We start from the raw sequence: 23,972 nt of genomic DNA on the forward strand, positions 1-23,972 counted from the left end.
CTGCTATGACCAACTAGCGCAAGACAATACAACTCGTTCATAGATCTGGAGGAGGGTTATTCAAAGTACCGGACGACTATGACACGTCACTGGGAAGGTTTTATCAAGTCCAGCGAGCAACTTCAAGATGATCTGAAGAAGGCCCTCCAGAAACACGACCGTAGTTGTTCTTCGAAGACGTTTCCGAAATCAATACTTCCCTCGAACTCCAGGTTCTCGAAGCCTTAGATACTATCTTGATGACGGTCATGGACATGTACTGTAACCACGCGTACCTTGCCAGTGAGGAATCCCCTGTTGTCCAACTACTGCTGTCTGTGAATCGAAGTTGTTTGTGTGGCAGACTACATATGCAAAGCAGGCGCTGCATTTTAGTGCTCAGGGGACTTTGGATTGATTAGGGAAGCCAATCAAAAACGTTCAAATTGTCCTTGGTGAAGCGCTCACATAGTTTATGCATTTCACAAATTCACTCTTGCCGGAATTATGTACAAACTTTTAAAGTCACTTACGGGAACCCCGGGTGCACTGTCAGAGTTACATTGACAGTGAACTTGGAATTTAACACGACTCTTCAGCAAAGGAGATTCGACTAAACGACGAAGAATATTTGATGGCATCGATTTTTGGAAGGTTACGCGCATGCGTAGCCTTACCCCGGATCCGGTGTGTATCAACATGTGGCACTCGCAGCGACACAAAGTCCCGGATCCTTTTCAGTGCCAATCATCTTCTGCGATCATCCCAAATTCTATCAACAAGATATTGTTCAACATCTGTCATTATGACCGACCTTACGAACAACCCTGCCGACTCGGGTGACTTCCGTCTTCCCCTAGACGTTAAACCAACCCATTATGACTTGACTATCAAGACTGACCTAGAAAACTCAATATTCGAGGGTGTGGTCAAGATCAAGTATGTCCACGCACACTGTCCTTCAAGCATCTTTGACCAATTTCATCAGCCTCGATGTCAAGAAGGAAACTTCTACTATCGTCTTCAACTCAGCCGATCTTAAGTTGAATGACGCGTCATTATATTCCGATGACCTCAAGATCAAGCAAGTCGATCCTTCTCCGTCTCTCGACGACAAAGCGGAACGCTGCGTACTTTCTTTTCCGACCCCTCTGCCTGCCGGCTCAAAGGCAACACTGTCCATTGCCTTCTCTGGGGAACTGACCGGGGCTATGATGGGGTATTACAAGAGCTCGTTTGAGCACGATGGAACCAAGAAGTACTACTCATTGACTCAGTTTGAAGTGTGTTTTCGATCCCACTCATTGTACACGCGTTTATGAATTGTTGCTAGCCCACCGCTGCCAGGCGTGCCTTCCCGTGTTGGGATGAACCTCTTCTCAAGGCGACCTTTGCGGTTACTATGATATCACGCGCTGACACGGTCAATCTGGGCAACATGTCTGTTGCATCGGAGGAAATCTACGAACCCCAAACGACCAAAGTAGACGATCCTTCTTTGGAGGCGCTCTTTTCGGCATTGACAACTCAAGACAGCCCCGAAGCGCAATGGAAGATTTCCAAGTTTCAGACTACACCACCCGTAAGTTAACGTCATTTTGGTAGTTTCTCTTAAACTAACAATTAGTCTACAGATGTCCACTTATCTGGTTGCATTTGCCAATGGATGTTTCGCGTACCTGGAAAGCTCTTATAAGAGTCCTTTGAGTGGGAAGATCCGTCCCTTGCGCATCTACTGTAGGGACCCGTCCTTACAGAATTCCGAGTGCATGAGCTGAAGTAATCTGGGCAGCTACTCCTGATGTAATTCACCAGGCCCAGTATGCCCTCGACATCAAAGCAAAAGTCCTCCCCATCTACGAGGAAATTTTTGACATCGAATATCCCCTCCCAAAGCTGGATACTCTGGTGGTAAGTGTCATTTGAAGAACCTCCTTTGTATACCACTGATGTGGCTTGGCGGTCTGAAGGCCCATGATTTTGACGCAGGTGCTATGGAGAACTGGGTATGAGTTGTCGATTTTCGTGCGCTTTAGTACTCAATTCTAGCAGGGCCTCATCACTGGACGTACCAGCGCCTTCCTCCTTGACCCCAAGAAGGCAGACGTGGCTGCAAAGAAACGAGTGACTGTGTTTCAGTCTCATGAAGTCGCTCATATGTGGTAAGTCCATCCCTGTTCTTCAAGGGATAGGTTGCGGAAACTCCCTTTCAGGTTTGGTGATATCACAACCATGGAATGGTGGGATTATCTATACTTGAATGAAGGTCAGTCTCATGCGACGAGTTTTGGTAACGTTGTTGAAGTGCATCTTAGGATTTGCAACCCTGGTAAGTTTAGTAGATTTAGACTTGTAGATTATGTACTCAGATTACCCGCTCCAAGATGGGTGAAGTCATCGTTGTTGGTATGTCTTGTATTCATGTACACTCACTGAACTCACTGACACTACTTCAGATCGGTAAGGCGACATACCCCACTCTCAGCATAATCATAACGCTTTTTACCAGTGTGTACCCGGAATGGAAGGTCGACAGCTCGTTTATATCCGAGCATTTGAACGATGCGCTGGATCTTGATGCAAAACTATCTTCTCATCCGATCGAAGTGCATTGTCCCGATGCCAACCAGATCAACCAGGTATGACCAGATCACCATATCACATAGAGCGTGACCATCTCATGCCAGTGATAATAAGATTTTCGACTCCCTTTCTTATGCCAAAGCAGGCTCTGGTAAGGCATCTAATTTATCTATTCGCCACCTTATCTCACGAGCGACGCTTATAAGTTCTGCGCATGTTGTCCAACTTTGTCGGCGAGGAGCGCTTTCTAAAGGGCGTTTCCATCTACCTCAAAAAGCATCTATATGGGAACACTGTCACCAAGGACCTGTGGCAAGGCATCTCGGAGTCCACTGGGATAGATGTGCCGAAGATCATGGAAAATTGGATTTCGAAGGCAAGCATGACAGTTCGGCCCACTAACTCCATTCTTACATATCTTCCATCAGATCGGCTTCCCTGTCCTCACTGTCACTGAGAACGGCAATGGTATTCACGTCCGCCAGGATCGCTTCCTGGAATCGGGGCCTGCAGAAGACAGGGACAATCAGACGATCTGGACCGTCCCTTTGGCCCTGCTGACAACTGCTGGTGATAACGTCAACATTGATAAGTCTGTCGTCCTTGACACTAGGGAGAAGACACTCGCCATTGACACCTCGAAGCCTTTCAAGCTCAACGCGGGGACTTATGGTGTCTGTAAGTCGAATTTTTTTTTGCTGATAGTATTTGATTTCATAGATATTTACAGGCCGCGTGTTGTACTCTGATGAAAGGTTCGCGGCGATCGCTAAGGAGGCTGCTAAGGGTGATGCTGTGTTCTCACTGAATGACCGCATTGGCCTTGTGCATGATATCATGGCATTATCCAAGGCTGGATTTTGTAAAGTTAGCAGTGCGCTGAACATCGTCGATATTTTACACGATGAAAAGGAGTGTGAGTGTTCTACACTTGAATTGGGTCCGAACTTGATGAACTTGATGAACTTATTATGCAACGCTCTAGTCCTTGTGTGGGACAGTATTGCTCGGAATATCACCACTCTTGTGTCAACTTGGTGGGAGCACGAGACTATTGTCAATGATCTAGATGCTTTCCGTCGTGTGGGTTCATCATTGCAAATATCTGTTTTGGAGTGCTGACACAGTGTGTACTTATAGGCATTGTTTGCGCCCATTGTCAAACGCCTAGGCTATGAATACTCCCCTTCTGAGTCCGTGGACATCTCTCAACTACGCACCCGCGCTGTTGGACAGGCGGCTGTCGCTGGGGACTCTGCGTATGTGTCTATTGAATGACGATCTGGGCGCAACCTGATGAATTTGCAGTGTGGTGGAGGAGCTCAAGACCCGGTTTGCGGAATACATGAGAACGCAGGATGATTCGAGGATACCTGCTGATCTGTTTAGGACGACTATCCTTACTGTGAGTGAGTTGTTGTGTGACGCTGTGTTGATGCTGAGTATTATCTGCAGGCTGTGAAGCACGGAGGTCGTGAAGAGTATGAGTTTGCCAAGGCATTATACGAGAACCCAACTACGGCTCCATCGAAGAGCATCTCCGCTGTGTAAGTCGGATCTTGTTTGTGAAGGGCGTTTGTTTTTAATACTTTTGTCAGAATGGCGATGTGCGCCAGCCAGGACGAGGCCTGCATCAAGGACACATACACATACATCCTCTCAAAAGCGCGGACCCAAGACATCGTATATTTCATCAACGGCTTTCAGACGAACTACCGCACAAGACGCAGCTGTGCGCAGTTCTTCCAAGACAACTACGCGGAGGTGAGGTGTTAGTTGAGATGCCGAGATGTTACATGCTGAACATTATTTCATAGCTTGCCAAACGGTACGAGGGGAACTTTTCGTTCAAGGATATTGTCTCGGTACGTTCCGGGTTGCTTCTCCGCTGTGACCAGCAGGACTGAGCGTGGATCAGTCGAGCTTTGGCAATTTGAGCAAGGAGGAAGACTACCAGCAGATCGTAGACTTTTTCAAGGTAGTGATATTTTTAAAGGCCGGAAACGAGGGATGAGCTGATGCATGCGGTGATCAGGACAAGGATACATCCCGTTATAACCTTGCACTGTCACAGACTCTAGAGTCGTTGCGTGCTTCGAGGGAGTGGATCAAGGTGAGAGAACGCGAGGATATGTGAGAAAGCTGACTGATTGGATGTGATATAGCGATCCACGACAGACATTGCGGAGTGGCTTAGCGAATGGAAAAAGGGATCACTGAGAAGTTCACTGCCTCGGTAACGTGAGGAATGACGGAGGACGCGTGAGATATGGTGGGCCCAGCGAGGAGCGAGGATAGTTACGTAACTGGGTGGACTGTAGGGCGGCGTAAAAAGTCTGTACTGAATCTTGTAGAACACGCGCCGACAACATCATCAGCGTCGACCGGCTTAAGCACTTTTTGCGGTGACTATTCTATTAATTATATTAACAAGTCGTCAGGGATGCCAGGTTTTGATCCAGTACGAGACGCTGTTTTGAATTCACCAGTCACTCAGCCACACTCACTTCCGACTCATAACCAACAAGATGCATCAGGCTATGGTCCACTTGAACTACCATCCCCATCATCATCACGTCCTTCCTCATCCCATGCAACATCCAGCCCGTCTTTACCACGTAGGGCAACAGATCTATCTGTCTTGTTAAACTCTGAACACCACGAACCACGAACTCCAAGTTCTGCTCGTCCTTCAAGTCTCTCTCATCTCCTCCTTTCTGATGATTTTGAATCAGAAAAGCTCAGTTCTGCACCCTCATTCCAACGGAGATTGCCCCCGGCCATCGACATCCCCCGTGAAGACTACTCGTTCTCACGGCAGCATCCACCTGGCCCTTCACGTTCTTCACTCCCACTCAATTCATCTTCCCCCTTTTCTTCTGATGTCCCTCCATCATCCTCTCGCATCCTTCCAACTTCCCCCTTGACTCGCTCCCCAATGACCCCAAGACCTTCCTCCTCTACCACCCAAACAACCTCCTCCCCCACGACGACGACGACGACGATGCGCCCGACTCTGCCCTACAACCCACGGCAGCGCTTGACTCCCGCAGGCTCCGTCCTCGCCCCCATGTCACAGGATGAGATAAAGCTCTACAAAAACTACCGCGGTATCGGTACCCAACGTCTCATGAACAAACGCAAAAGAGTGCCGAGCAGAGAACCAGACGACTACCAACAAGAGCGTCCAGCCAAGAGGCATGCTGGCGACGTCGAAATGGTCGTCGATCACTGTAAGCGTCTTCCACCCTGCGCGCCCCACCTACCCTAAACATCACTTTCGCAGACAATTTGCGTCCAGAGGTGGGTGTAAAACAACGCAAGGAGTCTCCCATCATCGGACTCAAGAATTTCAACAACTGGGTGAAATCGGTCCTTATTACGCAATTTGGCCATCCAGCCCTCGGTACAGCTAAAAGACGTGGCAAAGTCCTCGATATGGGCTGTGGCAAGGGTGGTGACCTCATCAAATGGGGGAAGGCTCGAATCCGAGAGATGCTGGCTGTTGGTCAGTCCTTCGTTTGCTTTAATCGTCATGACCCGATCTCATCAGTATTGAATAGACATCGCAAACGTGTCCGTCGAACAAGCTCGACAACGATGGGAATCTATGCGTCCACCACGTTTCGACGCCTCGTTCGCTGCGTTGGATTGCTATACGGAACCACTTACAAAAGCGTTTACGCCCCAGCAACTCGCACAGCCATTCGACGTTGTATCCATGCAATTTTGTATGCATTACGCGTTCGAAACAGCGCAGAAAGCTCGATGCATGCTCAAGAACGTCAGCGAGTGGTTAAGGCCAGGAGGGATATTTCTCGGGACGGTTCCAAACGCCGACCAGCTTCTGTATGTCCCTTAAATCTCGTTTCCTTCTCGCGTCCGTGTCGCTGACTTTTTCGCGTCGATAGCGCGCGACTAGACCAACTACCACCTGACTCTGAAGATCTTTCTTTTGGAAATTCAGTGTACAAGATCCGGTTTGAAGAACGGACCTCTCGACCGCTTTTTGGCCACCGATACTACTTTTATCTCCGCGACGCCGTCGAAAACGTACCAGAGTACATAGTCGAGTGGGACAATTTTGTACAGTGCGTCTCTGTTTCATGTGGACATGCCCCCCATGCCAAATTGGTATTGACGTGTCTTTGCATAGGATGGCCGCGCAGTACGGACTCCATCCCGTCTTCAAGAAGGAGTTCCATGAAGTGTTTGAAGAAAACAGGGAGCATGGTGATTTCAAGCCGTTGATGGTCCGTATGAATGTGTGCGACGCGAGCGGCGCCAGCTCGATGGACGATGAAGAGTGGGAGGCAGTCAGTAAGTTCCGAATGTCCTGGTGTAATATGTAACAGCAGTACTAATGGGACCTATTTTATGCTTTAGACATTTATATTGCGTTTGCGTTTGAGAAGAGGTGATAGTCTCACAAACTATGGTTTCTGTCCGTTATGATATTTTATACCTTTTGCTTCCTGCCAGCTCAATAACCACTACTTAATACGATTACCGATGTTAATTGCTCCCCGATATACAGACAAAAAGCCCTATGGCCCATGCGTAAAAACATTGAAAGCGGTGCGATAGCACGGCGGCATATAGAAATCGTTGAAACGGATCTGACGAACAGCAAAGAATAAGGTGTCCCACTAAGATTACACAAAGATAGTGCGACATTGATTGTAAGGATAGAAGCGAAAAGAAGTCGTGCATAAAGTTACTCCTGACCAAATCCAACAGTTTCCCTGGTGGAGAGTTTAGCGTGAGCTGATATGTTAGTTATGATGGGGACTCACTCTACAGCAAGCGTGAGCTTGTGCTCCAGGCTAGCATAATCTTTGTATGGTGGAAGATCGATACGATTAAAGCACGTATGACTCTTCGGTAGTTGCGATGGGTCACCAGACTTTTCTATGGTAAAGCGGCGAGGTCCATCCGAGCCTTGAAGGTCCTTGAAGCCATTGACAGGAATCCTAGATGTCCCCGTAGCGAACTGAAGCAAGCGGGACTTGCGCTCAGGCGGCCAGCTGCGAATACACTTCCAGAACCACTGTATGACCTCGTCATTCATCTCGTATCCGCGGTAGTCGGTATGCTTAGTCCAGTCATCTCTGCAATGACGTTCAGCCATATAACCCCACGACTCAAGTCAGGAACCTACACGTCAATCTCCGACATGCCGCCGATCAAGAGCTCCAGTTCGCGTTCATCGAAGACGGTGATGAGGTCCTGTGGAATCAACTCGCTGAAACCCGACATGAACGAGTCGAATTGTTCCTTGACACGCTTTGAGATGCGATACTCGACGACGGCGTCGACGTATTCCTTCTTATTATCCTCAGTCACGTTGACGTCTGCCCCTCCAGGACGAAGTTCAATGTTGACCAGTTCGCCGAAGCGCTCCTCAGTCGTTGTAAAGGTCTCATCGATTACGTCCGTGATGTCGTTTTCCCTGAACAAGCGTTGGGAGAAATTAAGACAAAAATTGATGAAGACACTTACAACATCCAAGTCAGCCCACGGTGCAACTCAGCGTCGACAGATTCAAGGTCCGAAAGCGTCACCTTCTTCTTTAAAATCATCTTGTAGAAGCTGACAATGAAGTATGCATCGAGGAAACGACGGTGGAATATTCCGAGACCAAGACAGCGACCGATGAACTTGAAGTAGTTCAAGTGCTCTGGGTTGACGCCTGAAGCGGGATTGATTTGAAGCGTGTAATTGTCGTGAGCGGAGTATTCGAATAGACAGTAAAATGGGTTGAACATCTCGTGCGACAGAAGGAAGAAGAACTCTCTGCAAAGGATCTTAGTAAATGCACAAACTCCTTGAATTCAGTCCAACTTACCGTGACAAACCACCGTAATCAAGACCATCCTCTCCATCAAACTTAATCATGAGTCGTTTCTTCAAGTCGTTCGGCGTCTGCCTCATGATCTCTGCATAACTATCCTCGAAGATATGGTTCCGCCGCACTTTGATCTGGCAGTTGCCTGGCTGTGCACGCATAGCAGGCTGACTTCGGAAGTAGATGAGCTTCCTCCTAAAGTCACGCTTGTACTGCGGAACATTGGCATCAAGCGTAGATGGCATGCGTGGATCGTCCCATGTGGTCGTCTTCGTGTTGTGGTCCACGAAATAAACACGCGCAGTGGATGTGAGACGCATCTCCCAACCAGAGGGCAACGGACCAAGCTGAGATATGGTCTGAGGCTGCAAGGATGTATTCTGTCCATTAGGGCCCATGACACGGATGATGGTCTGACGCCGGGGATCGACCCAAGTGGTAGTGCGCGTGTTATGATCCACATAATAGGGTCGTCCTTCGGGGGTGTAGCGCTCCTCCCAGCCGGCTGGAAGACTCCCAGACCCAGCTGTAGTAGCACTTCCACCCGAACCAACGACCGTCGATGAAGCGTTAGCCGACGCGGGTTGCGCGGTCGTCGACGGGCTGCGGTACGCGTTGCCACCCGCAGCACCTGGGGTGACAACATCGACCATGTCGTCGGCGAGTATACGGCGGGAGTGCTGGTCTCTCGCAGCATTTGTTTCACTATCCTGATTGTTATGATTTACAGTTTGGTTGGGTGATGGTCGGTTCCAAGTTGTTGTCCGGGTATTATGATCAACATAGTATGTTCGACCAAGTGGGTCAATGCGACGCTCCCATCCAGGAGGTAATGCTCCATACTGATCAACATTAGGGTTGAAATTCCTCTGTTGTGCGTTGTGTGCGTTGGTTGCCGATTGTCCCGGTGACGTGGCTAAGGAAGGTGCTGTAGATGGGGGTGCGGCAAGTGCGGCGTGCCCACCGCCTGAGCTAATGGGACGACCCGATGGAGGCTGTGAAGACGACTGTTCCACCTCAGCGCTGGTCGCCGAAGATGGTATGTGGGGCGTCGGCATCTGCATCAACGGCGCTGCGGCGGGCTCAGTAGCAGTGGCGTGTGAACTGGGTGGACGAGACAGAGGATTACCTGTTGCTGGAGCCGCGTTAGGTGACAAAGAGAGACTTGATTCATTCATTCCCATGTCGGCCAATGCAGAGGTAACGCCTTGTACTTGGGAGGGTCCAGGGTTGCTCATGGGCTGGTTGACGTTTGTTGACAAGTATATGATGAGCTTGCCATGAACCACGAGGTTATCATTGGACTTTTTTAGATCCAACGTCAGCATCTCTATCAAATTGGATAAGATGAATCAAACTGCGTGTAAGAGTGATTTGTGGAGGGCGCTTACCATGACCACCCAATTCAAGATCGAGCACATCGCTAACTTTCACATTGACCACGCCCAAAAACCCTTGGTCGCGCCTCTTGAACTTCCTCTGGTCAAATATCTGCACAGCTACCACCGAGGAGTCTTTGACGGTGCTGTGTACAGGAGACATTAGTCATGAACTTACTGGCTGCGCTCGACCGACACCAAACTTACATGTCAAAACTCTCATTCCAGTAAGGATTCAGAGTCTTCTTTATGACGCTGGTTGTATGAGTTTGCTCTGCATCTACGGTAATGACTGCGAAGGGGTCCGGTAGGCGGAATACATCACGCTTAGACAGCCCATCTGCTGCGACAACTGTCCAAAACATACAAAATGAGTGTCCTCCGAGAACAATATAACTATAGAATCTTACCTGTGACCCTTATCTTCTTCCTGCTACGATGAGAATCAGAATGAACGGTTGATGGTAAGATTTCTAATATCTAACTTACAGCGCATGCGCAGGCGTCGACATCGAGTTGAAAGGCGGGCCCAAGAAGGGATCAAAGCCTGAGACAATTTTATTCTTCGGCGGCCTACGGTATGAGGAGTGGGTTCGCTGTGTCGGACGTTGACGACGTCAGAAAGATGTGGGGAGGACGAACGATTTTCAGATACCGACCGCACCGCCCATACGGCAATCCCCCTCGGCACTAACGTGACCTACCTCTGCACTGCTTCTAGCCAAAATAGTATTCAAAGTCACCATGCCATCGATATTCATAGAGATCCACTACTTCCAGTACCATTGCAATGTAGTGCAAATTCTCAATGTACTAGCAGTGGCAAGCGCGAGGGAAAGGCAGTGGTCTGCTGACTCTGCTGAGCGCCGAAGCTAGAGGGTTCAAACTATATAAAATGTACAGGAGCTACCGACTGCTTGGGTCGCACATAATCCTGAGTTCCGTTCAGACTTCGTGCACGAGGTACGTCGACTTCATGGTAATCTATTGAATCCTTGTCTTTGATAGGGTTATCTTGACTTCGCGTCCGCTGCGAGATAGCACCCTGCTTTAGGTCAGCTGAGCCTGCAGCTACATCAGAATACTCACTTGCAAATCACCCCCGCTGGCAATTGACTTCAGAAAGAAAGCCTTTGCCTGTGAAAATGTACCACGAGGAATGACAGGCCCGTGAAAACCTCGACTTGGATCTACTAACTCGGCTCTTTCTGGCCATGCTCCGTTAATGCCTGACATGCGAGCAACTCTGGGCTTATGTTTTGCAGTGACAACATGCGAGTATCTTGCGATATCTTGCATCGGATCTTCTTGCGTGGCAGAACTAGGAGTGTCCCCTGAAGGCGTGGTATCGGCGAAGGGGTTCTCGGGCATGCACATGAATGTGTCAGCTAAAGACTGCTTGGGCCTTCGTGATTGTAGAGATGAACATTCATTCTATTAAAACGTATCAGATGGCAGCGCTCGTAGTACGTCCGAGAACACGTTTTTGTCACCCACAGCTGTGGAGAATGCTGCACCACCAAAAGACGGCTCCAGAGATGTGCTCGGCTCTGAGCAGTGAGAATTAAATGACATCTTCCGACTTCTGGGCAGGAACAACTTACTTCGGCGTCCTTGAGTCTGTTCAGGCAAAAAAATATTCAAAATCCATGCCATGAATCTGTTGGAAGCTTACTTTATGTTTGTCATATTCGTACACGGATTGGTCGCTCAAGTTTTCCCTTATCATCCCACTCAAGCGAGGCTACAAGTCAAACGTCAGAATCATGGACACCCAGTGTATTCGGGACGGCGCACCGCAGCCTCCGGAACGACTGCTGGTGTATTCTCCCGGACCTGAGGAGGGCTACGCATCATGGTTGATGATAAAGGTGATGGATAAAGGTGAGTTACAGACGAGCCTTGGTTGTACGATTCCTGTCGCTCATTTCAAATATGACGGCGCAGAGGCGTGGTCCGAATTATAATTCAAACTTTGTCACCATTATCGTGTCCCCTCAAGTTGGCCATATTCAACAGGTTTCAATAGGCGTTACGCACGTCCCAACGACACTGCCTTTTAGTTCTACGCTCTCCACCGAACGCGCCATATGCTTGGTGAACATACTCTCACCCGTAGGTTATAGAAGCGCGAGCTAAAATTAATTGAGAGAAGATCACGTTAGAACTTTCGATCAAGTTATCGGAAGGAACAAACTGCCAGAATTGTACAATGATCCGAGTGAGAATGCGATCTGCGTGAGTCTGCCGGAATGCTCTAAAATTCGCTGCCAACCGGGACGCGTGACGAAAAGTCGGGTGGTGAAAGATTCGTTCGGGCTAACCGAGTGTGCAGTCGGCACGAAAACGGCCTGTGAACGTAGGGCGCCGATGCGGATATAGCGGATGGATGTGCAACAATGAGCACCTTCATGGCATGAGAGGGACTCTTTGGAGTCTCTTTGGCAGGTGCGCGCAAAGTACGGGATCCAAAGTGCGCTAACGAAGCGGTGAACTGGATGCCAAGAATCAGCGCTCAGCTTTTGCGCGCTTCATGTTACAGCGTGGGCTGTTCATAGACGCTGCATAGCACCACGAGGAGTGTTAACCATATCTTCCCTGGCTGTTCCTAAGTCGACCCCGAATCTCACGCAATGAGGCATTGCCCGATAAGCTGTGAGAGCAGTAGCGACCCGTTGTCATCAATACGATGGCAGCCAAGTACTGCTGTTGGTGATTATAGATTCTAATATCCGTTAATATTCCGAGAAGCTTTGTTTCCAAAGGGTCGTACTTGATAGACTTTGTTACGCTGGTGCGCGAACTTCGAAAAGGGAGAAGGCGGCATCAGTCCACGACGTTGTGTTCGTATTACCTACATTTACAACAGTTGGACGTGAACAAGACGTGAAGCAAACAAAAAAGGTGGCACGCGCTGATCAAGCAGGGGACGCCTCACCCAAAAATGACCTCTTCATTAGGTCACTTCAGCCAATCTAGTTCCGCGTCAATAAACGAAAAATTCTGCACCCTACGAGCTCTTCGTATTTAGTCCTCTTCACTCCTTCCCTAACCCAACGAGTGAACAAGTAAGCACAAAGATGGACTTGTCGTTACAAACGGTAGATGCTTGTGTGGATGTGGTGCCACTCTGGTACTGACACTTAGTACAGGCGCACCAGCATGCAGCAAATGCAGAGGATTACCGCAGCCAAGGGTTGCTCATCCCAGCTTCAGAGGAACATATGAAAGCTGCAGAAGCGTTTCACGCTTGCGAAGAGAAGTCACAGGACGCCAACGTGCGTACATGAGCCCTTGTGTCATATCTAGTACCCCTAGTGACCTGCGATGTCTCTCAGACAAAAACGACGCTCCGTATGCTATACAACGAACATGTAAAAGCTGGCAAGGAACTGCAGAGGAGAATTGCGAAACTTCGTGAAGAAAACCAGGACCCTGCCCTGCCGCAAAAGACCTCGCCGAGGCATGCACAGATTCATACGCACAAGAACGGAGGTGGCTCAAATGCCGTTCCTCACGCGCCCGTTCCTGCACCTTCCGCCCCACTGCATGCTAGTAGTTCTAGTCGATTATTAGACTCACATAACAATGTTGACGAATCATTTATGGTGCTTGGGCAACAGGTGCGGTTATTATATCTCTTCTACCCAATGACCTTTTACAACTTTGCACCAATAGTCTGATCCGGGTGATGCCTTCAATAACTTTTGGAGAATAATGGAGGGGATGCTCGACAATTTATCTCAGCCCGTTGCCTTTGCCACAGCCCCTCTGGGTACCGAGCCACACCCTTCGGGAAAGAAGAGCTCGCGGCGGGATGGAAGTTCAAGTAGTGACACCGATGCCGAACAGCCCCACACGTCTAAGTTTTTTACACGGTTGGGATTAGATGGTAAATTTAAGTCAAGTAAGTGATCGCTGAACCCGCCTTATCAATAGCTGTTTTATGACTTGCTCGTTCAGAAGTGGACACCTTGCTTGAGGAGACGGATGAGGAAGTATTTGCGGACGAAGGTGCGTTGGCACATTGTTGATGGACTTGGCGTTACGAAACGAGATCTCCAAGGTAATGAGCTATCAGAGTCATTCTACATGATTCCCTCGGATGCGGAACCTCCCCGGTCGGTTTTGAAGAAAGAAAATGCATCTCTGAAGCAAGATCTCGAAGCTATGTCAAAGCGCTTGGCGGCTGCTGAGCGGATAATGCAGCTGCGCAAGGAACAAGATCAACAATTACGCGAAAGCATTGTGATGGCGCGACACCAGGTGATCTAACACTCCTTCGCCGCTCCTTCCATCGGACTAACTCATTGCCGATCCTTTCTATTAGGCACAACGAGCAATGGGCGCCTCAACGGTAATGACAAGGCAATCCGGGCAACAACCGGTAGTAGACCTCGGCGCTCTTAATATCAATTTGCCAGCCGTTCCAGCACCCTTGACAGCATTGAGCGTTGGCCGTGATCGGGAGGCACAGCTACTTGGCCGCATAAGGGAGTTGGAGGAAGACGTTCGAGTTGTTCGCACGGAGAATGACAAACAGGTGCATTGTGAAGACGTGTGACGCTTTTGTCTGCCATTGACTTCCCTTGCAGAAACTGACGATCGCACGCTTTCGTGAGCGATGGGAAAAGCTTAAAGAATCATCAAAGCGCAAAAAAGATGCCAAGGCTGCTGATGCAGCGAAGATGGGTGTGGGTGAACGTATCGTGGAGGAGCCTGAGGCCGAGCAAATGTTGGATGAGGCTTCAGCACGCCTGCCGACGTAGTTGATCCTCGCACGTGTCTCGCGAATGTGATCGTTGATGTATCGTCAGTCTGATATACCATATAGTCTCCGTTTTTATTATGGATAATGATCTTTCAGATTGGTTCCTCGTTGTCTCGATGTCTCGTTGACAATGCGACTAAGCGATAACCCCCTGTACATGACGTATGCTCCTGGTGGAAGCACGATACGCCCTGATAGGCCCGAACACATGTTTTCGTTCTCACTGGGGCCACGTTGTCAACATGGAAAGAATCATATCTCATCAGCTCTCATCAGATGGCTAATTCCCTAGAAACTTTGAAAGTGAGATCGACGGTTGCCGACTACATCCATGCGGAAGGCGGCCCCCACGTCACAGTATGGAGCGGACACGAGGAAGCATACCTGATACTATGTACATCTTTCCACGAGGTGCTCCATTAGGGGTGCGATAAAAGGATGCAATTGAGCCGCCGATATGTCTGAGATAGGGATCGAGTTATGGTGAACAAAATTCATAAACTCATGGGAGATCACGCCCCAGGCATCGATATTAAGATCTGGAGATCGGGTCCGAGAAAGTTGAGTTGAAATGCAGAGTCCGTTATGTAGGAAGCCTAGACTGCAAAAAGGTTGTAATCGACAATTCTCAAGGAATCTACTGCCCTATAGAAATCTAATGCGACAAGTTGTTCCTGTTCCACTGTGACGGCTCCATTTTTTCCACGTCCTTGTCCTGTTTCAATCGGAATGTTGAACGAGACTACAACGTCGTGATTCTTTCCGTTGACGCGGAAAAGAGCCAATAGGGTGCGAAGGTGATGAATTGACTCCGCTTTCTTTAGAATCTGGCGTCCGTCGAGCACAATGGGAGAAAGTCCATTTGTGGTGGGTCTTTGCACAAGGATAGAATTATGTTCCATTGAATCATTGTCGTCTGCTATTGCGTCAAGGTGGAATCTGTGACATCCTGGCATCAGAGCTTCATGTAGCACATGTACAGCATCAGGAGGACACGAACTTCGCTGCCGCTTCCGGATCTTCGATCTCGACTTTTTGCAGGATGTCAATGATGATGCTTGCACCAAAATCACGGTACGCAAATATTTCCTGGGAGTCTGGGATCTCCTGCATGTTTCTGAGATTAATTTGGTCAGTCAGTGGGATAGAGTATTCAACAGTGAGTCATACGCGACATTGATCAAGCCTGCAGGTAAATCGGCCTTCATTCCATTGTCTCCAAAGAGATCCACTGGAACATGGCGGCTGCTCATTTTGTGCAGTAATTGAATCGAGAACGTAGTAGATAACAAGTTGACTGGATAAGATCAGAAATAACGCATAGTTTATTAATATCAAAAGGGGTAGTGGCACGGTCACGTGCATATCGCATAAACATTTGTTTTACTGCTGACCGCGACGTACGACGCGTCCAGCACATCAACCTCATATTGTAACCCTCCATCGCTCACCGGTCAAATGTCGGAAGCACTTCGCCGCTCTACGATGCAACCTGCCACTGATATATATGGTAACGCTCGGTCAGGCCTACCAATGCCATCAACAGCAAAGAAAGCATCATCGTCTGCTATGCGCATGTCGCTCGCTGGCCCAGCAGCCCGCACACCCTATTTGCCCTCGGGAGCGGGGTCCGGCTCAAATACAGGGCATTCCGGTTATCGGTCGCAGACTGCGAATCCACTGCTACAGAGTACGAGTAAACCAAATTATGGGCGTACCCCTTTAACCAAGTATGTACCTTCTCTCATCTCGCCAACGTTCCTTTCTAACTGTACCCTTCTTTCAGCTCCTCTAGGAGGGGCTCAGTATGGACGGGAGGCGCGTCTATTGCTCCTCCTTCCGGCAGTCAAACATTCAAGGACCCGCGACCGATTCGCGACCGCCCGTATCAATCAAAAATGAAGCAAGAAATATGCTCTTGGCTGCAAGCGACAGAATTTGATATCTCTATGCAAGCATTCTCGAATATTACTGGCAAAGATTACCGAGCCATGTTTCAACATCTTGTGGCTATCGTGGATCAGGGATACCCGTTTGACCCTCGCCTTCGCTTTGAGGACGAATTTCAACCCGCTCTTAAAGCCCTGCGATATCCGTTTGCTGCCCAAATTGACAACAAATGGTTAGCTGCTCCCGCCAGCCCGCACTCATGGCCTGCTCTGCTGGCAGCTTTACATTGGCTCGTTGAGATGGGAAAGGTTATTTACGCTTCAATGATAACCAGCCTTACATTAACGATTTGCTTCAGGCCCGGCTGAATTACTTGGAGAGCGAGGATGATCCTACATTACAAATTGTCGATAGAATCCCCGAAGAGTTCAGCGACCCTATTCATCATCAGGCGCTTGCATTCGAATACTTTTCAGAGGCATATGTCGCTTTTTTTCACGGCGCAGATGTATTCCACGAACAGGACAAAGCACTAGAAGCTAGCTATGGTACGTCTTTCATCTCTTCAAAACCAGTTCCCTTTGACGATGTAATTGAAGCGAAGAAGAACGAGAGGGTGGTCGGCGACTTAGAGGGCAAGAAAGCATTACTAGCACAAGGATTAAAGGAGTTGGACGAACTTCAGTCATCCAAGGTCGGCCGCATGTACAATCATTTCAGCGAATGGCATATGCTCAACATTGATGCGTTAGGCGCCTCTGGAAAAACTCCAGAAAATTCGGGCTTGCATCTTGGATGATCGAGCCAAATTTGACGACGTTTTGCACCGCTTGGAGTCACGAAAGAGGCAGCTCACCGAATCTGTAGTTCGCGAAAAGGCAGAGCTCGCTGCTCGATGTGCGTCATGCAACTTAATAGCGGGTGAATCATCGTGAACTCTGAATTTCAGCTCAGAACCTGGATCAACTCAAAGCCGAGCATGAAAAGCTTACCGAGGTGGTCAAAGTTCAGAACTTGACACCAGAAGAAGTCATTCGCATGAACACGGACCATGAAACGCTCGCTCGCAATCTGGAGGACCTCAAATATAAGATTTCCGAAGCGCACAAGACAGTGATGTCTCTGGAAGTCATAACAACTAATCGTGGAGCTGCGGCAGAAGAGGCACTAGATCTCTATGGCAATTTACTATCAGCCTTGGGTTTATTTCCCCCACTCCCGCCGCCGTTCGACAACATCGACCTCAGGTTGGAGCTAAACACGGCCACTGCGAATCCTCAGCAGCTACTGCTGGGTTCCGACATTCGCAAGGTCATAAAACCTACACTAAGCAGTGTAGCCGAGATTAAAAGAACAGAACGAGCAGATATTGAAAGCGAGCGCATCAAGGTGGATAACGAGCTTGATCATTTGACTTTAGATTGCGAGAATGTCGATGAGGAGGTGCGAGAAATTGAGAAGAAGGTGATGAGCCTGAACGAGCAGGCGGATGACCTTCGAGATGTACGTTGCACCCCACCACTGCGCCGCAGTCCTCATTTCATATACTTTGTTGTAGGCTGCGCAACAAGAGTCTATGGTAAGCAATGCCGAAGCTGCCCGATTGGAAAGAGAACTTGCGCATGCGCGCACGGCCGCTTTATCGAGTGGAATGGGAGTAAAATCAAGACTCCAGGCATTGCAATTCGAGTAAGTCGCCTTTTTTCCGCTTCAACTAATTCATCTTTTCATTACCGTCTGCCAGCTATCGAGAGCAAATAGCGAAGGTCTCACGATTGAAAGATGAGACTATCAGAGCTATTGCCAAGAACAGCAATGAGATCGGTCTCTTTAAAGAAGAAGTTTCTGCGCAACTGCGGCGCCTCAGAGATTTTGTAGAGGAAGGGAACTGATGAGTACACCTGTTAGGTGGCCGCAATATACATGAGGAATTTGTTTATAATATATGTATACCCTGATTATATGTTACGCTGCTACTTTCCATAGGCGAAATAATGCAACGAGTCCAATTGCATGTAAGAACTTCATGACCTGGACTGACTATGATTCTGCATATGCATGTAATCTGGCACGCCCGGGGGATTTGCTGGAGAACCCGATCATGACTATCTAGTACCTGATCATGACTGTACCGACGTTTCTACGCGTGCGCGCTTCTTCCTTGGTCATGTGGCATTCGAAGCTTGAAGGTAAGGTTGTGTTCCGAAAAATAAATTTAGAATTGATTTCTCTGAAGATATCGCGCCAGATTATGCCACGTTGTGGACGCGCTTGATCCAACGTACGTTGATCGGTGAGCTTTGTATTGCAATTGGCGAATGCAGACAAGATTGACAGACTGCTTTGGTCCATCGGAGCCGTTATATGATGATAATACGCACGCGTAACTACTTGCAAGTAGCGACCTCTGGCGAAGCGTCGTTTCGCAGGTTAATATTGGCTTGCAACTTTTTTTTTGGTGGCTAATTTACATGATGATATGGCATTGCTACAGCTTGGAGACTCGAGAGCTTGAGGCGCCGGCGTTGCAAAGATGAAGATTTCCTTTTTGGTCACACGCGCGCTCGCTTCTGAGAATTTCAATGACTGACCAGAACATTGATGTGACTTTCGCACACGCTAACATTGAAAATCACCACAGCTTGCGAATCCATGTATGTTTTATTTGGTAGATCTGTGCTGTCCCACTCAAACTCAGCTCATTTTAGCTCACAGTGAGATGCAGTTCTCAAGCAGTACAGGTCTTTGTTCTCATCTCCGGGGGCGCTTGGACAATTTGAACTTCCGTCTTCCCAGGAGTACCTTCAATTCAATTGAGTACACGTTCCGTGACCTTGAATGTAAGCCTATCGGCAATGTCACATGTGTAAGTCCCAACAATCCTCTGCTGGTTGCGATAGGCTATTTCGGTTTTTGTCCCGCGCGAACTGCTCCTCCGCAGAGGAAATTTCTAATCCGCCACTGTCGGAGCCATGCATACTCATTCATGATTCACCCCGACGTGCGCCCTCCGATGCAGTGATCATGTCACATCAAACAATCCTTTTCTGGGAAGGCGAAGAAATCAAGTTGACAGGTCGCCATCATCAATTTCCATCCGGCTTTGCCAGCTATAATCATCAGCCAAATGTATTAAAGGCGATTGGACCTATTTGAAATTGAATATTATCTTATCATTGCAGCACTGTGATTATGTTCACGCCCTTCATCTCTCTGAATGCCGGACGGTCACCCAAGTGCCGGAGTCTTTGCTGTTCACATCCTGTGTCCTATTTTCCAAAATGTGGCAACAGATTAATTCCGAGATCCAGTGTCGATTGTCATTCTCACAAGTTGCCTTCTTGGAAATATCTTGGAAAGGACCCGCAGCTCGAGACGATAAAAGGATTCAGACTGAATGTCGGAAAATTCAGAGCCTCGTCCTTTCTCTACTACGCCCAGTGGATAGGATCACTTCGCAACTTTTTGGAGCAAGATGTCTACCAAACCTGCCTTTAACAATGATGCAGAGAAAGGGACACTGGATGTCCGCTCTCCTCAAGTCACCGACCTCGCCAAGAGCGAGAAGGCAGCGGACATTGAAGTGTTCGCCGTCCAGTCCCTCAAGAAGGACGCCCCGGTCACTCCCTCAAATGTGGCAAAGCCCCCGCCAGCCCCTGCAAAACCTGCGAAGAAGAGAGCGCCATTGTGGGTTTTATGGGTAATCTGGTACAATTCATATCGGTATAGTGTTATTCAACAACTCATGTGGTTCAATACTTATCACCTCTAATTTATCAAGACGGTTCTTTACGGTCATTTTTATCGTCAATTTCATTGGCCTCGGCTTTGCGATCGCTGGAAAATGGGAATACGCCGCAAGGTACCCTGGTGCATTGGTCGTTGGAAACTTGAACGTCGCGGTTCTTGTCCGCAACGAGATATTCGGCCGTTTCCTGTACTGGTTCGTCAACACGTTCTTTGCCAAGGTTCGTGACATGAAATTTTAATACTTTCAATCGTGAGTGACGTACTTTCTGTTATAGTGGACTCCTCTATGGTTCCGCCTTGCGTGTACCTCTACGTTGCAGGTCAGTTTCAACTCCAGATGATGATTTCAGAGACCTGATGTATTTCTACAGCATCTTGGTGGTATTCACTCCGGATGTGCAATCTCCGGTGTAGCTTGGATCGTCCTCATGGTCGTGCATCAGTTCAAGACCAAGTACCTTTTCAATGATTCAATCCTGGCTTTCGGAGTAATCACCACAGTCGCTTTGTTCATTACGATCTGCGCTGGTCTTCCGTGGGTCCGCAACTCGCACCACAAGTGCGTATTCTTTTCAGCCATTCCTTCGTCGCAGTGTTCCTGACATTGGCACCTAGTGTATTCGAGCGGAACCACCGTTTCTTTGGATGGACTTCCTTGGGCATGACCTGTAAGTTCAGCCCTAACGTACGACAGCTTATGAATGTGCTAATTTTTTTCAAGGGATATACACTATTGTGACCAATGCCTATGACACCGCGGACGGAAAGTTCGATCACGTCGGTTTATACGTTGTCCAACAGCAGGCCTTCTGGTACACGATCGGAATGTCCGTCTTGTAAGTACTGCTATGCGTCCCTTCTCGATTGCGTTGCTCATAGTGGTTTTAGCATCGTCCTGCCTTGGATTTGCACGAGACATGCCAAGGTCGACATCGAGCTGCCCTCTCCGAAAGTCGCTGTGCTCCGCTTCGAGCGTGGTATGCAACAGGGTCTCCTTGCTCGTATCAGTCGCTCTGCTGTCAAGGAATACCACGCTTTCGGTATCATCTCGTGGGTGTTCAGTGTCGTAGTTACGCGTTCTTTCTAACTCTCCACAGTGAGGGGACTCATGCCAAGTATCACTACTTGATTTGCGGTGTGCAAGGCGATTTCACCAAGAGCCTTGTCAACGACCCGCCGAGGAGGATCTGGACTCGTGAGCTGAAGGTAAACCGGCTCAAAGTGTATTTTTTCGATCAGATTGCTAATCACTTTTTCAGTTCGCTGGTGTCTCCAACACGTCAACCCTTTACAAGCGTGGTATCCGTATCTGCACCGGAACTGGTCTTGGTGCCGCTCTTTCTACTTGCATCCAGTCCCCCTACTGGTACTTGATTTGGATTGGTACGATAATTTAAAATCAGGTATATGCAGATCACTGACGTGTGTCCGCTAGGCTCCGATCAAGAGAAGACATTCGGCCCGACCATCAGTGGCCTCATCCACAGGCATGTTGGTCCAGAGCGCCTGCTCCTTTGGGACTCTAAGGTCCGCGGTGGTCGTCCACCCACCATGAAGATCTTGAAGGAGGTGTACGACTACTGGCAGGCCGAAGTGGTGTTTATCACCTCAAACTACATCGGTAACTCCGAGATCCAACAAGGATGCAAGGAAGCCGGCATTCCTGCATTCGGTACTCTTTGGGATTTCGTAAGTGACTCTCCAGAATTTTATTGTTAATGGAGCTGACGAGCATGCGTTTTGTCAGTAATCTTTCCAACCAGTTCTCTCACGTGGGCATGGGACGCATCAAGCATCAGGCCGCCCACATCTTGTTTCTCATCCTTCTGTATCCACTGCACTGCTCATTCTACACCTCCGGGAAATCTCTCAATTATGTATTTTCGGGAACCAAGTTAGCCGGCGTATCAAGGTTCCATTTTTTTTCCAACTGTGACCGCGAGTGGTACTTGCCGGCGCAGACGGCTTGGTCGAACAGCAGCAGCACCAATAGAGTTCGCCCGCGACATGGACGCTTCTCGTATTTATAATTGGATGTGTTTTTATAACTCTACCATCTTTACTCTTTCATTTTTATAGCTTGTTCGCTGTCGCGACGCACGTAACCTATGTATTCCAAGTACTTTTATTTGGGTGCTGGAAATCATTAATTCGTTGGTAACAATCATTCTTAGAGCAATCACATTATATTATTGGAACTATAGAGTGTGCTCGAGAACCTCGCCAGACTTTCCCATCCAATTCCAGCGACGATTTGGATTGATGGATGTATTGGGTTCCAAACGAACACCACGACGAGCAAGCTCAGTCATCACGCGTGCTATGTTCCGTGTGTCCTGTGGGAAGAAATGACGGTGTGAAGATGAACAAGAATATCAGCAAGGCGGGGTTGCGTGAGGACGTTGGGTACTGACGTCAATACCGCTGTGCAAACGGCCCTGAAACGCTGGCAACCCGAGGGCTTGCAACTGCTGCGGTATGTTCAATGATCGAATATGAGAACGTGCCGGGAGCTGACGAGCATCGTGAGTTTGTGAGTCCGCAGCGACAGAAATTAATAATAGATACCTTGGTCGTGGTTTCCGGATTGCCAGACGAAACTGCCCAAACGGAGACAATTCTCCTGACATCAAGAACATCCCCTTTGAGCCAAGGTGGCATGGGCGCCTGACAAGCGATAATCAGATAAAGAAATTGATCAAACTTTTAAGTTGGTTCGCGTAGACCTGCGTCGAACGACTGACTTTTGATATAAAACACTGCTTCACGACGAAATCCCTTACGTCAAAGGGTCCGTCACTGCACCAGCAGAAGCGCTGTATAGGTCGCCCACTCTTTGGATCGATCAATCCATGATCAGTCAGAAAACGGGCAAACATCTTCAGAACCTTCTGGAAGTTTGGCGCCGAGTTCACTTGAGCCTAAATTTTAATCATGACACGGCATCGAAGTGGAAGCATCGGACGAACTTGTGTGATCCCGGTCAGATCCATGCAAAATTGCGACAATTGAGGTCTCCATGTCGGCTTGACGAAGCTCCGAAACTCATCTACAATTTCCAGCTGGCAAGTCGTTCCTACTAGGTTCGATTTATCTTTCCAGCGCATGAGACAGACGGGCCACTCCTATGTTAGCGCGACGTGGTCAGGAACCGGGTGTAACAAAGAACCATGTTAACAACAGATAAGACGAACTATGATTTCATTAGGCCACTGAAAGCCGGTCCCCTCTTCACAAGTAGCCTCAACGTCCAAAACAAGGAAGGCATCGTAGGGTGGCTTCACACGATGCTCTTTTTTTTGACCGACTTTCACGATCAGATTTTTTTGAGCCGAAGATGACTTTGAAGGAGTTGGTTTGTCAGATATTTGCGAATGCGGACGATGATATATTGGAGGGATGTCTGAATCATTTAAAGGCGCTTGACAGGAAGAACCTTGGGCAGGGGGTGCAAGCAGCGAAGGACACTCTTTCAATTGCTTTCCGCGCCGTGTAAAGACTGTGACAGACCAGATAACAAACGAAGCAATTAGAAGAACCTTCCAGTTGATAGCCAGGAGTTGAATTAGGGATAGGAGAAAGGTCATAAAGGAAGATAGGCCATCGAGGTTGGGGTTTGCTAGCTGCATGGTGACGGTATCAGACTGGCAGGGGCGTCCTAAGTGATCGACACTGACTTAGTAAGTGACTACTTAGAGTTCAGTTCAACGTAAGTTGATGGTAATAATCTGACGAGCAGGCTAGACAAGGTCTACTTGCACTTCGGCACTGT

The 23,972-nt window shown here is 48.6% G+C and overlaps 10 protein-coding genes across 10 annotated transcripts; 7 read left to right on the plus strand and 3 right to left on the minus strand.

Moving 5' to 3' along the window:
• Positions 1-36: 36 nt before the first annotated feature.
• Positions 37-228, plus strand: DEU56DRAFT_749281 (uncharacterized protein; the record flags this gene model as incomplete). Its single annotated transcript, XM_041349427.1, has 1 exon — positions 37-228. A coding segment is annotated over one exon (192 nt), but the record flags the coding sequence as incomplete, so codon positions are not given.
• A 236-nt stretch (positions 229-464) lies between these two features.
• On the plus strand, positions 465-4,973 carry DEU56DRAFT_842485 (uncharacterized protein). Its single transcript, XM_041355036.1, has 24 exons — positions 465-918; positions 968-1,262; positions 1,313-1,561; positions 1,614-1,716; positions 1,772-1,890; positions 1,950-1,985; positions 2,032-2,141; positions 2,193-2,245; positions 2,295-2,308; positions 2,364-2,385; positions 2,488-2,618; positions 2,677-2,713; positions 2,769-2,938; positions 2,991-3,240; positions 3,293-3,478; positions 3,548-3,645; positions 3,703-3,821; positions 3,871-3,967; positions 4,018-4,109; positions 4,161-4,326; positions 4,380-4,427; positions 4,481-4,540; positions 4,598-4,675; positions 4,728-4,973. The coding sequence occupies exons 1-24, from the start codon at positions 614-616 to the stop codon at positions 4,800-4,802; spliced, it is 2,913 nt and encodes a 970-aa protein (XP_041201220.1). The 5' UTR covers positions 465-613; the 3' UTR covers positions 4,803-4,973.
• Positions 4,974-5,566: 593 nt separating this feature from the next.
• Positions 5,567-6,983, plus strand: DEU56DRAFT_749236 (guanine-N(7)-methyltransferase domain-containing protein; the record flags this gene model as incomplete). Its single annotated transcript, XM_041349421.1, has 6 exons — positions 5,567-5,795; positions 5,849-6,070; positions 6,126-6,411; positions 6,474-6,653; positions 6,719-6,882; positions 6,949-6,983. 6 exons carry the CDS (start codon positions 5,567-5,569, stop codon positions 6,981-6,983), a joined length of 1,116 nt encoding a protein of 371 aa, XP_041201221.1.
• Positions 6,984-7,279: 296 nt separating this feature from the next.
• Positions 7,280-10,154, minus strand: DEU56DRAFT_749219 (uncharacterized protein; the record flags this gene model as incomplete). The annotated part of the gene is made up of 7 exons (XM_041349419.1): positions 7,280-7,307; positions 7,359-7,673; positions 7,724-8,014; positions 8,065-8,358; positions 8,411-9,740; positions 9,802-9,935; positions 9,997-10,154. The coding sequence occupies 7 exons, from the start codon at positions 10,152-10,154 to the stop codon at positions 7,280-7,282; spliced, it is 2,550 nt and encodes an 849-aa protein (XP_041201222.1).
• Positions 10,155-12,722: 2,568 nt separating this feature from the next.
• On the plus strand, positions 12,723-14,664 carry DEU56DRAFT_842500 (uncharacterized protein). Its single transcript, XM_041355037.1, has 8 exons — positions 12,723-12,890; positions 12,942-13,067; positions 13,128-13,412; positions 13,468-13,696; positions 13,753-13,803; positions 13,856-14,055; positions 14,120-14,332; positions 14,385-14,664. Exons 1-8 carry the CDS (start codon positions 12,870-12,872, stop codon positions 14,556-14,558), a joined length of 1,299 nt encoding a protein of 432 aa, XP_041201223.1. The 5' UTR covers positions 12,723-12,869; the 3' UTR covers positions 14,559-14,664.
• A 312-nt stretch (positions 14,665-14,976) lies between these two features.
• On the minus strand, positions 14,977-15,879 carry DEU56DRAFT_842504 (uncharacterized protein). Its single transcript, XM_041355038.1, has 3 exons — positions 15,731-15,879; positions 15,561-15,677; positions 14,977-15,499 (listed from the first exon to the last, which is right to left on the minus strand). The coding sequence occupies exons 1-3, from the start codon at positions 15,811-15,813 to the stop codon at positions 15,157-15,159; spliced, it is 543 nt and encodes a 180-aa protein (XP_041201224.1). The 5' UTR covers positions 15,814-15,879; the 3' UTR covers positions 14,977-15,156.
• Positions 15,880-15,947: 68 nt separating this feature from the next.
• DEU56DRAFT_975107 (HEC/Ndc80p family-domain-containing protein) lies at positions 15,948-18,458 on the plus strand. The gene is made up of 8 exons (XM_041359572.1): positions 15,948-16,290; positions 16,347-16,758; positions 16,809-16,998; positions 17,050-17,144; positions 17,203-17,347; positions 17,400-17,953; positions 18,009-18,139; positions 18,195-18,458. Exons 1-8 carry the CDS (start codon positions 16,019-16,021, stop codon positions 18,340-18,342), a joined length of 1,947 nt encoding a protein of 648 aa, XP_041201225.1. The 5' UTR covers positions 15,948-16,018; the 3' UTR covers positions 18,343-18,458.
• A 1,196-nt stretch (positions 18,459-19,654) lies between these two features.
• DEU56DRAFT_199796 (uncharacterized protein) lies at positions 19,655-22,263 on the plus strand. Its single transcript, XM_041345035.1, has 11 exons — positions 19,655-20,173; positions 20,232-20,418; positions 20,476-20,520; positions 20,572-20,759; positions 20,816-20,868; positions 20,922-21,036; positions 21,089-21,250; positions 21,298-21,406; positions 21,460-21,583; positions 21,636-21,889; positions 21,948-22,263. The coding sequence occupies exons 1-11, from the start codon at positions 19,926-19,928 to the stop codon at positions 21,948-21,950; spliced, it is 1,488 nt and encodes a 495-aa protein (XP_041201226.1). The 5' UTR covers positions 19,655-19,925; the 3' UTR covers positions 21,951-22,263.
• On the plus strand, positions 21,855-22,256 carry DEU56DRAFT_842511 (uncharacterized protein). The gene is made up of 2 exons (XM_041355039.1): positions 21,855-21,877; positions 21,938-22,256. The coding sequence occupies exon 2, from the start codon at positions 21,979-21,981 to the stop codon at positions 22,228-22,230; it is 252 nt and encodes an 83-aa protein (XP_041201227.1). The 5' UTR covers positions 21,855-21,877; positions 21,938-21,978; the 3' UTR covers positions 22,231-22,256.
• On the minus strand, positions 22,257-23,928 carry DEU56DRAFT_842512 (ribonuclease H-like domain-containing protein). Its single transcript, XM_041355040.1, has 6 exons — positions 23,395-23,928; positions 23,170-23,325; positions 22,945-23,121; positions 22,769-22,867; positions 22,615-22,713; positions 22,257-22,536 (listed from the first exon to the last, which is right to left on the minus strand). The coding sequence occupies exons 1-6, from the start codon at positions 23,827-23,829 to the stop codon at positions 22,399-22,401; spliced, it is 1,104 nt and encodes a 367-aa protein (XP_041201228.1). The 5' UTR covers positions 23,830-23,928; the 3' UTR covers positions 22,257-22,398.
• Positions 23,929-23,972: the final 44 nt, after the last annotated feature.

This window comes from Suillus clintonianus, assembly GCF_016758775.1.
Source record: "Suillus clintonianus strain FC179 chromosome Unknown DEU56scaffold_181, whole genome shotgun sequence".
Lineage (NCBI taxonomy): Eukaryota > Fungi > Basidiomycota > Agaricomycetes > Boletales > Suillaceae > Suillus > Suillus clintonianus.

Coding starts and splice junctions, on each gene's coding strand:
- DEU56DRAFT_842504 (XM_041355038.1), bottom strand. CDS start 15,813: ATGAGCAGCCGCCATGTTCCAGTGGATCTCTTTGGAGACAATGGAATG. Junction 15,678..15,730: donor GCAGGCTTGATCAATGTCGC/GTATGACTCACT, acceptor AATTAATCTCAG/AAACATGCAGGAGATCCCAG. Junction 15,500..15,560: donor GATCCGGAAGCGGCAGCGAA/GTTCGTGTCCTC, acceptor AGGATGTCACAG/ATTCCACCTTGACGCAATAG.
- DEU56DRAFT_842512 (XM_041355040.1), bottom strand. CDS start 23,829: ATGCAGCTAGCAAACCCCAACCTCGATGGCCTATCTTCCTTTATGACC. Junction 23,326..23,394: donor AGTGGCCTAATGAAATCATA/GTTCGTCTTATC, acceptor GCGCTAACATAG/GAGTGGCCCGTCTGTCTCAT. Junction 23,122..23,169: donor ATCTGACCGGGATCACACAA/GTTCGTCCGATG, acceptor ATTAAAATTTAG/GCTCAAGTGAACTCGGCGCC.
- DEU56DRAFT_199796 (XM_041345035.1), top strand. CDS start 19,926: ATGTCTACCAAACCTGCCTTTAACAATGATGCAGAGAAAGGGACACTG. Junction 20,869..20,921: donor GACTTCCTTGGGCATGACCT/GTAAGTTCAGCC, acceptor ATTTTTTTCAAG/GGATATACACTATTGTGACC. Junction 21,037..21,088: donor ACGATCGGAATGTCCGTCTT/GTAAGTACTGCT, acceptor TAGTGGTTTTAG/CATCGTCCTGCCTTGGATTT.
- DEU56DRAFT_975107 (XM_041359572.1), top strand. CDS start 16,019: ATGTCGGAAGCACTTCGCCGCTCTACGATGCAACCTGCCACTGATATA. Junction 17,348..17,399: donor GGCAGAGCTCGCTGCTCGAT/GTGCGTCATGCA, acceptor TCTGAATTTCAG/CTCAGAACCTGGATCAACTC. Junction 17,954..18,008: donor AGGCGGATGACCTTCGAGAT/GTACGTTGCACC, acceptor ACTTTGTTGTAG/GCTGCGCAACAAGAGTCTAT.
- DEU56DRAFT_842485 (XM_041355036.1), top strand. CDS start 614: ATGGCATCGATTTTTGGAAGGTTACGCGCATGCGTAGCCTTACCCCGG. Junction 1,891..1,949: donor CAAAGCTGGATACTCTGGTG/GTAAGTGTCATT, acceptor GGCGGTCTGAAG/GCCCATGATTTTGACGCAGG. Junction 4,110..4,160: donor TCGAAGAGCATCTCCGCTGT/GTAAGTCGGATC, acceptor TACTTTTGTCAG/AATGGCGATGTGCGCCAGCC.
- DEU56DRAFT_842500 (XM_041355037.1), top strand. CDS start 12,870: ATGGACTTGTCGTTACAAACG. Junction 12,891..12,941: donor TGGACTTGTCGTTACAAACG/GTAGATGCTTGT, acceptor CACTTAGTACAG/GCGCACCAGCATGCAGCAAA. Junction 13,804..13,855: donor GGAAGTATTTGCGGACGAAG/GTGCGTTGGCAC, acceptor GAGATCTCCAAG/GTAATGAGCTATCAGAGTCA.
- DEU56DRAFT_842511 (XM_041355039.1), top strand. CDS start 21,979: ATGGGACGCATCAAGCATCAGGCCGCCCACATCTTGTTTCTCATCCTT.